Raw genomic sequence first — 9,923 nt, forward strand, 5'->3', positions numbered from 1 at the left:
AAAGGGAATCAACTAGTAAGAATTTTTAAAATGAAAAGCAATGATTTTATTAGTTGATGTAAAATAGAGATCTAATTTATCAGCCTGATATGGGTGGGATAAGAAGAATGATATAAAATCATAATATCTATCAATTTATTAATCATGTGCTGAGCAGATACTGTCCTAGATGCTAGGGATATTAAATATGAATGAAAAATTCCCACTCAAAAGGAGGTTTTTATTTTAACCCAAGGGTGTTTACTTGTGATCTGTGAGGTTTGTTTGTTTTTTTTTTCAGTATTTTGGTAACTATTTCAGTATAGTTTCCTTTATAAATCTGTATTTTTATTTTATTTATTTATACACATTCTGAGGCTGCCCAAGAAGTCCATCACACAAAAGATGGTTAATGTTTTAATGGAATGGGAGGCAATGAGAATAAATATAAGCATATCCAGAACAAGTTATAAAGTTGTTAAATAATTTGTAGGGGACCCTATCCATTGAGGTGATCAAGAAAGGCTTTGTGTAGCAATTGAAATTGAAGTAATGTTATAATGGGAGATATGGACTTTGATGATGCAAAGGAAGGGAGAGGTAGTTTGAATATGGAAAATGGAATGTCATGTTTGGCTGGATGAGAGTCCAGGAGGAGGGAGAGTGATGTGCAAAACTGGAAAGATTAATTGGGGCCAATCTGAGAACAACTTTAATATTTAAATAAGAGATAATTAAATCTTTTTTAGAGATCAAGCCACTGGAGTTTATTGTATTGATTTATCTAATTATAAAGATCCCTATTATTTTATAATAAATTTTCAATTATTTCCAGTTACTTAAAAAGTAAAGAATAAAATACTCAATTTTTGAAAGCAGATGTTGAGATTCATTTTCAATGATGCATTAAAGTAAATTTTTTCAGTATTATCAAGTAGCATTAGAGATACAGAACTTGAAAGGATCTTAAAGTTCACCCATTCAAATTATTTTACAACTTTTCCTGTGGAAGCTGCAGGAAGTCTGTCCCTTTAATGAGGAAACCAAGACCCAGAGACAGTGAACTAATAGCAGAGTTGAAAATTATTTTACAAATTCAGTAAATAACAATATTAGATCATATCAGAGAGGTAAGGAAGATGGCCATGAAATTGATTTAATAAAATTAAACATTTGATTAAAACTCATAAATTGATGTGTAGCTTTTAATGGTACAAAAGAAAAATTAGGATATCTGTTAATAAAAGGAAGAATTAAAGAGTTTACATAAATTTTCTAAATATATGTACTCTGAAAATCCAGAAATATATTGCAAGATGGAATGTTCAGCAAAGATGCCAGGAAGCTTGATAATTCTATTAAAAACTAGTTGCATTACTAAATATTGATTAAATATAAAGAGGAGATTAATATGCTGGAAATGGGTAGGTTGAAGTAGACCTGTGATTTTATTAGACCAGTGAGTAATTCAGGCACCAGCCCTGTAATTTATACTCTTAAACTCAAAGATTAAGTGACTTGCCCAGGGTCACAGAACCAATAGATACCAGAAACAGTATTTGAACACTGATCTTTCTTACTCTTAAGACTAGTTTTCATATACTATGCTTTGCTTCCTGAAGCTTAAAAGGTAAAGAATAATTATTTTGTAACAGGTCTCTACCTTATAGCATTTATTCCAATAAATTTCTAGTGGATTGAAGTTAAATTGCATTTTATAATAATTTGAGGCTTGTGCAATAACAGAATCACAGCATTTTAAGAGATTAAAGACACTTGGATGGCTGACTCTTATCTGGAAAATAATCTCCCCCACTAAGAGTTATACTCTAGTTTCCTATTTTGAGTATTTCTCTTTCTCTTTCTCTTTTCCTTCTACTTCCTATTTAATGAGCCCTCCTTGTTTGTCTTCCTCCTCTCCTTCTTTGGACCTTCTCTTCTTCCTTCTCTTCCTCCTTCTCTTCCTTCCTCTTCCATCCTTTTTTTTTAAAGAGGTAATTTTCTTTTTTTTTAATTAGATTTTTTTTTCAAAGCCATGGGCTTAAGTGGTTTGCCCAAGGCCACATGGCTAGGTAATTATTAAGCATCTGAGGTCAGATTTGAACCCAGGTGCTCCTGACTCCCAAGGCTGGTGCTCTATCCACTGAGCCACCTAGCCGCCCCTCTTCCATCTTTCTTGTACACTCATTAAAGTCTTAACATTCTTCCAGAATCCCTTCTCATTTTTCCTTAATTCAGTTACTTCTCCCCACAACTTTTCCTATGGAAACTGCAGTGAGCTAAATATCAGAGTTGAAACTCAAAGCCAGGGATATACTTACCCCCTCTACCTCCCATAAGTATTCTTCCCATGTATCATAATGCCATATAATTTTTAAAATGGAATGGAAGAAAGCAATATTATATACTTATCATCACTGGAGAAGAAATAAGTTTCATGAAAATCTAATAAAGTAAATATTAAAAAAAGTCAGAATAGGAAAATCCTCACCAAACTGATTAAAACTTTATTCTTATTATATGTGTGTGTGTGTATATATATATATATACACACACACACATATATATGTATAAAATTAATAGAAATAATAAGTTAGAGAAATACCTTGCCCTTGCTAAGTGGTTAAAAGAGATGAATTTATGCTTTATAACATCCAGTATTGGTAGAAATGTAGGGATATCAGTACATAGGTACTGTTATACATTGCTGACCTCATTTTAAATTGGTCCAGTCTTTATCATGAATAGAAATCTTATTCTTTGACCAGATAATTTGAGGTTCAAAAGTAACTCAAAATATGAACAAAGTAATTTGGACAGAAATGGATTTTTTTTTCAAGTCTAGTGTTAGAAACAGAATCATCTAATATGAGATTAGCCAGTTTTACTTGCATTTTGAAATATTACAATTATTTATTTCTGTATTTCATAAAAATCTAGTAAATTTATAACTTTCCAAAGAATTTTATTGCTAAAATTACCCTTTTTATAGATTATCCAGTCCAGACCTCTCATTTTAAAAATTAAGGAAATGAGGCTGGATTTTGTTTCTATTGTCTTTTCTTGTTCATACATTCTTTTTAAATATATTTTTTAAATTAGTCACAATTGGGCCTTTATAATTTCTCATGGTAATTCAACTTATTTTATAGTTTTAATTTTTTTCATAAAGAGCAGCCTATGTAGGTAAAATTGGTAAATGATAGAATGATATAATCCATGTATAATTTCACTGATGGCAGTGGAAAATTCAGTACATTTTGCATATGGGAATTAAGTTCATCTTAGAGCATTTGTTAGGTCCCAGAGTTTGTTAAGGAATATTGTTGACATCTTTGTCTTGTTTTTTGTAAGGTATTTACCTCCAGAGTGTTTTGTAGTTGGCAAAGAGCCTCCAAAGATTTCCAACAAGGTTGATGTATGGTCTGTTGGAGTCATCTTTTTTCAGTGTCTATATGGTCGAAAGGTAAGAAGTTAAATTAAAATACTATTTTACTTTAGGTAAATTCTACAAGTCCGTCAAAGGTGTTTACTCCTGACCTTAATGTTTTCTTTGTGTAAATTTAATAGAATTTATTTTTGTTAATGTTGTATGTTTTAGTGGGTTTTTTGGTGGATCAGATTTATTTTTAAATTTAAAAAACTATATTTGTTAACTACCATCACAAAGTAACTTTGAAGTGACCTTAGACCTTAATGATTGTCTAACCATACACAAGTTCCTCAACCTTCTTGAACCTCAGTTTCCTCATTTGTAACTTGGGGTTACTTCATAACAATACTTTGCTTACAAAATTGTGAAGAAAATATTCAGCAAACATTAAAAGACTATAGAAATATCATGCAGTGGTATTTATTGGGTCTTAGTTACCTAGCCTGCGAAATAACTTTGCATTTCTAACACTGAATTCTGTATAGCAAACAACAGGCTCAGCATTTTTCAAATCAATTGTAGTCTGAGCCTTCCCTATGTAGTTTACATATTAACAATAGTTTACATATTAACAACCTAAAACTTAAACCAAAAAACTATCAGTTGGAAAATTTTAGATTATAAACTTATGAATATCTATTTCAATTTTTTAGCCATTTGGTCACAACCAGTCTCAACAAGATATCCTGCAAGAAAACACAATACTAAAAGCCACAGAAGTTCAGTTCCCTGTGAAGCCCGTTGTAAGCAATGAAGCCAAGGTACTAAACTTATATAAGTGGATAATGTTAAAAAAAAAAAAATTATTGAACAGAATATATTCTAGGACAAGGTGTGAATACTCTTTAATGGGTAAATCCAAAAGAAGTTACTGTTTCCTGCAGAGAGCCCTGTAAAGGGTATAGGATTTCCACTTGGTCCATTGGTTTTGGTCTTTGCTTTGCTTTTTAATAATAAAATTAATCCATCTTCACTTCCTTAGCTTGGGTCTAATTGCTGTGTAGCACTAGCATAAACCCAAGAGCTGTGGTCTAGATATTCGCATAACATTTCCCAATAGGAAGTGGCATCCACATGAAAATAAGAATTGGTTTGATTTCTGTGTTCAGCTTATGCTTCACCATAATGTAAATCTAAATCAAATGGGACTCTGTGGTGACCATAGAGATGCTGCTTATATAGAATTTCTATGTATGTTCATTTGTGTTTTCTCCTTAACATCATAAGACAGAGTTATACTAGATTAGATCACTGTTGTTAGCCTTGAATTTGATCATTGACTTTTATTCATTAGTTTTTATTTTTTGTTCACAAAATTTCATTTTCATTGACCAGGGTGGGAGGGAAGGGGAAGAGCATTCCTTTTTACAAGATGTCCTAAAATTCCTAAGATAAATAAATGCAATCTCTCTCTTGTTTCTAATGCATGCCTACATAACAAGGGAGGCATAGCATTGTGAAGCAAGATGGGGGGAAGTAGCCACAACCATTTAGTCACGTCCTTAAAAAGCATGTATCACTTGGCATTTGTTGACACTGCTGCCCAAATGAATCTCATAGCTATATATCATGTTTGTCTACTTTGTGATTTAACATATATAGCATACTTGTACACTGTAAAGCCCTGCAATTATTTTTTTGGCCATTCTCCATAACCATTGATGTGTCTTAGGTAAAACTTTTTTCTAGGTTGTAGGTGGTGGTGCTTCCCCTAGGACACCTCCCCTTCTCCCCCCCCCCCAAAAAAAAAGCTTACATGCTGTACATACAGGTTCAAAAGTAGGTCTAAACCTGCCCTCGAGGAGCTTATATTCAACTAAAAGGATCCAAAATGGTCATAGTTTGTATGCAGAATGATTCAAGTTGGGGATGCACTATACTTGGGAATTAGGAGAAGTCTCTCGAAAGAAGTGGAAGGAAGAGATCCCAAAACCTGAAAATGAAAGCATTCTAGGGATGAAGGAAGCACAGCTTGTACAAAAGCATGGAAGCAGGAAATGGGATGCCAAAGAAATCAGTAAGACTAGTCTGGTTGGTTTATGTGGAGTACATGATGGAGAATAATGAGATAATACTGGAAAGATATTCTGGAGCCAGAATTTGAAAGATTTTAATTGCCTATAAGAAGATTTGCTGAATGGCTACTGCAAGGGAATGGCATAGTCAGGCCTGCACTTCAGGAAGTAGGTGATAATAGTTCTGCTGACTTTGGAAAAGTCAGATTTGAGGTTGTTATGGTGTGAGTGGAGAGAGAGAATTAGATGCAAAAGATTTTGAGGTGGAATTAGTAAGAACTGGCAACTGATTAGCTAGCAGAGATAAGAGAAAGTGAAGAGTTGGGGATGACTTGTTTTGTAAACCAGGGTTAGTGGAAGAAGGGAGGGTTGGATTTGAGTTGGTCTTTGACATGTGTTTTGAGCTGCTTATGGAACATGCAGGTAGAAGTACTCAGGCAATTGGGGATGCAGGATTAGAACACGAAAGTTGACTGAGGATTGGGGAATTATAGAGATGACAGTTAAATTCATAGAAGCTAATGATACAATTGGGGGAGAGTATATATAGAGGGAAGAGTTGTCTAAGGAAACTAGTGTATTCTTTTATTTTTCTCCTGTAATTACTCTTCACTTGGACCTGGTAATGAGGGCCCTTAGCCAAAATAAACCGATAGCATTTGGTTTATCACACAAAAAAAAATTGACATCAGAAGCAAGATTAAAATTCATCCCCCTTTATCCATTCTTGATCTATTTTCAAGTACCATGATTTTACAGAATATGATGAGAAAATGAGAATTAATTCCCTTCAAAAAAGAAAATTAGGGTGATTGTACTATTAATTTTTTTTTTAAACTTTGCAAGGCAAATGGGGTTAAGTGGCTTGCCCAAGGTCACACAGCTAGGTAATTATTAAGTGTGTGAGACCGGATTTGAACCCAGGTACTCCTGACTCCAAAGCCGGTGCTTCATCCACTACGCCACCTAGCCACCCCCTGTACTATTAATTTTAAGTGCCTAAAGTATTCATTTAACTTGGGCAGATTTTCAAAGATGATTAAACTTTTTCTACAAATATTTTTCTATAATGCTTAAATGTTATATTGAATTTCCTATTTTAGAATCTTTAAATAGGCAATTTATATAATCTATCAAAATGGATTATAATTGTTTCCCTTCCAGAAAAATCAAGGTTTTAGTTTTAAGATAACAGATAAGGCTTGTTATTCTTTTAACATTGATCACCCTTTTATAATATCTAAAGGCTCTAGAGTTGAAAGGTTTAGATTGTTTGCATGAATTTGGGAGTCATTCATGTACAGATTATAACTGATAACTGAACCCATGTTCACAACTCACATAGTTGTCTTAAAAACTTATCAAAGTTGTTTATAGTTTAACATTTTTGACCAACATTTTCCTCCCTTTCTTGAGTCTTGTAGATATAAATTTCTGTTCAGTTCTGGTCTTTTTAATCAGGTGAGTTCAAAAATCTTCTCTTTCATTAAAAATCCAACTTTTCTCCTTGAAAGAATATGCTGGGGCAGCTAGGTAGCACAGTGGATGAAGCACCGGCCCTGGAGTCAGGAGTACCTGGGTTCAAATCCGGTCTCACACACTTAATAATTACCTAGCTGTGTAGCCTTGGGCAAGCCACTTAACCCCATTGCCTTGCAAAAAGAAAAAAAAAACTTATCAATTCTCCTCTAGGAATATACTAATAATATTTAGGGGGGATAGATGTAAAATTTGACATTTTATATCTGAATTCTGCTTTTTTTCAGGCTTTCATAAGACGTTGTTTAGCATACCGAAAAGAAGATCGATTTGATGTCCACCAACTGGCTAATGATCCTTACCTTCTCCCTCACATGAGAAGATCAAATTCTTCAGGGAATTTACATATGGCTGGACTAACAACCCCTACCCCTCCTTCTTCAAGTATAATTTCTTATTGACGTGGCTCCAAGATTGGTGTGATGTCTTTCAAAATTGTTTTCAAATGCAGACTATTTGAGAGCATTTGAGTGTCTTTTTTTTTTAACACAAGACAAGATTGAAAACTTTTCAAACTGAAGTTCTTCTTTAGTGTAATTTGTATTCGAGTGGATCATGGACTGTGAATAAATGTACTCTGAGTATAAACTTAAAACATTGAAGGATCACTACCTCTTGCACACAGACAAGAATACTGTGTTTAAGAGGGGGGAAAAATGGGCCTTTGGGGGCTTTTTGGAGGGGAAGACATTGTAAATAAACCTTTATAATACTTAAATAAATTTTTGGTTGATACTGGAGAGTTCTAATATGAAGGGTAGTTTTTCATTATTTAAATTCATGGAGGAAATATCAGACAAATTCTAACAAGAATTTCAGTGCCTGTGTCCATGCATTAGCCATTCAGCAGGAATTTTGCTGACACCAAAGTATGAAGTGAATGATGGTCACCTTGTGTTGTGGGATAATAGAATATCATAGACTTTTTGGACAGAGTTAAGCTTTGGGTTTTTTTTTTTTTTTGTTTTTTTTTTTTTGCCTCTTTGGGCTTTTGAAGAGTTGTACCTCAAACAAAAATCACATTTCTTTTTTCCAATGGTATCATTTTGAATGGTAAGCTATTCCTAGATACTTTAAACCCTTGATTAAATGAGTTGCATATTTTAAAAACTTCTTGAATTAACTAAATTGTAATTTTGCAGTGTTTCCAAAATGTCAGAATTTATTTCATAATTCATTTCCTGTCCTTGTGATAAAAAGTAAATGGCAGTATGTAACCAAATGCAGACCAGTTCTATGCAGGATAATGATCAATTCCCTTCAAGTTCTATTGTAAATTGTTGTACAGATGTCGTATTTTCAATTATACACAAGTTTCAGCAGCTTATTTTCTTGTACAGATGTTTAAAGTATGGCTTTTTCTAATTGGATATTGTATTTTTTTTAAGTCTTCTTCTAATTGCTGCTAAGTGATGTTGCTTTTACCTTTGCAAAGAAACTGAATGACTTCTTTAAGGTGGAAGTTGGCTGTATGTCACAGAGAGATAATAAAAGTAGGCAATTCATTAACAATCAAAGCATGTATAACTGAATATGTTGGACATAACAGCTGTTTTAAGTCAGTTTCTTATGCCCTAATGATGTGGCACAGATTCTAGATTTAGAAATCATTCATGGTTATTCTCAGTTTCTGGAAGGTTCCTATCAGCAAGGTGGGAAGGTCTTCCTATGAAAAAATGTTTCTTGTGGTTTGTACAGATGTGTTAAAATGTGAAACATTTTCTAATTGCCATGTATGGTAGAAACTTTTTTTTTCCAGGATGCTGTATTTCTCTCCTGTACATTACTCCTTTTTGCTGTCACATTCATGATGCTGAATACTTATATGTAAGTAAGTTTTGTCCATGTTGCAGAAAAAGGAGGCTATATTACCACAGGCTCTCATTTAATACTGTACATTTGAACTGTGGCTCTTGTTTTTTTAATGTTGCAAGCCATTTTGTTTTTCACTGTACATAAACACATAACTGTCTCTTTAAGATGCTGCTGAAATTGTAGAGAATGTAGCCAATACAGTAATAAACAATGACAACTGAAATTTAAAGACTCTGTAAATAGCATTTAAATGGAAACTTCAAGATTTAAGGTACTGATTAATCCAGCTCCCTTTGCCTACAAATAGAACAACAGCTGCAAAGTTCTTCAAAATGCCAGGCCAAGGTCAGCAGGTTTAAAATTTGTACAGTCAAGGCAAAACTGAGGTAAGTGACACAGCATTATTCACACAGGTTTCCATTAAATTTCACTGTCTACTCTGCAATAGGAATACAAAGAGGAAATGAAGTAGTTCCTTGGGTGAAAGCACGTAAATTCTTCTAGACTGTCTGTCCTTTAGACAGATTAAAATAAATATCCTGTCAGCAGTGATGTGGTTACAAAACAAGAACATAGATGCTTTAGATTTAGATTTCATATTTTATGCAGCAATTTGCATCTGTTGGCATGTTCCTAACCTTAATAAAATGGCATACTCATTTAGTAAGTATTATTTAATGACTTGTTTTTAGGTAAATGCTTTAGGGCTGTTACATTGAGACACATTCAATGGGTATGTAAATATCTACTGTTTGAGAGAACAAGAAGGACTGGTTATTGCTGACTACATTTTAGTTCATGTTATTATGAATATGCTATGATGTAAGAGAAAAAGCAAAATTGAAAATTGTTGAGTTCTCTTAATTTAAGTGGTCACTTAGAATCAGATAGTCACATAACTGGTCAATAGCTCAGATTATAATCCAGTACTCAAAAAATGGTGGTTTTCTGAAAATGAGAAGAGTAATAGTGCTATTTAATAAAAAAATTAAATTTTATATTTTAAGTTTTAATTCTGAAGAACACTTATTTTTAAAGAGCAAACTTTGGGATGGAAAGTATGCTTTTCTTGATTTAATTGTTTAGTAATTTTAAAAATCTAAAAAATACTATGTAGAATTAAATACAAATTATCTTAAATT

The 9,923-nt window shown here is 33.1% G+C and overlaps 1 protein-coding gene across 4 annotated transcripts in view; it reads left to right on the plus strand.

The window, feature by feature from the left end:
• TLK1 (tousled like kinase 1) overlaps nucleotides 1-7,561 on the plus strand; it is a 164,526-nt gene extending 156,965 nt beyond the window's left edge. For all 4 annotated transcript variants that reach the window (XM_074215727.1, XM_074215728.1, XM_074215729.1 and 1 more), the window contains 3 exons: nucleotides 3,334-3,445; nucleotides 4,066-4,173; nucleotides 7,194-7,561. In XM_074215727.1, the coding sequence (XP_074071828.1) occupies nucleotides 3,334-3,445; nucleotides 4,066-4,173; nucleotides 7,194-7,367 (394 nt within the window). In that variant the 3' untranslated portion in view covers nucleotides 7,368-7,561. The remainder of the gene's footprint in view (nucleotides 1-3,333; nucleotides 3,446-4,065; nucleotides 4,174-7,193) is intronic.
• Nucleotides 7,562-9,923: the final 2,362 nt, after the last annotated feature.

The sequence above is a fragment of the Macrotis lagotis genome, chromosome 1 (assembly GCF_037893015.1).
Source record: "Macrotis lagotis isolate mMagLag1 chromosome 1, bilby.v1.9.chrom.fasta, whole genome shotgun sequence".
In the NCBI taxonomy this organism is placed as follows: Eukaryota; Metazoa; Chordata; class Mammalia; order Peramelemorphia; family Peramelidae; genus Macrotis; species Macrotis lagotis.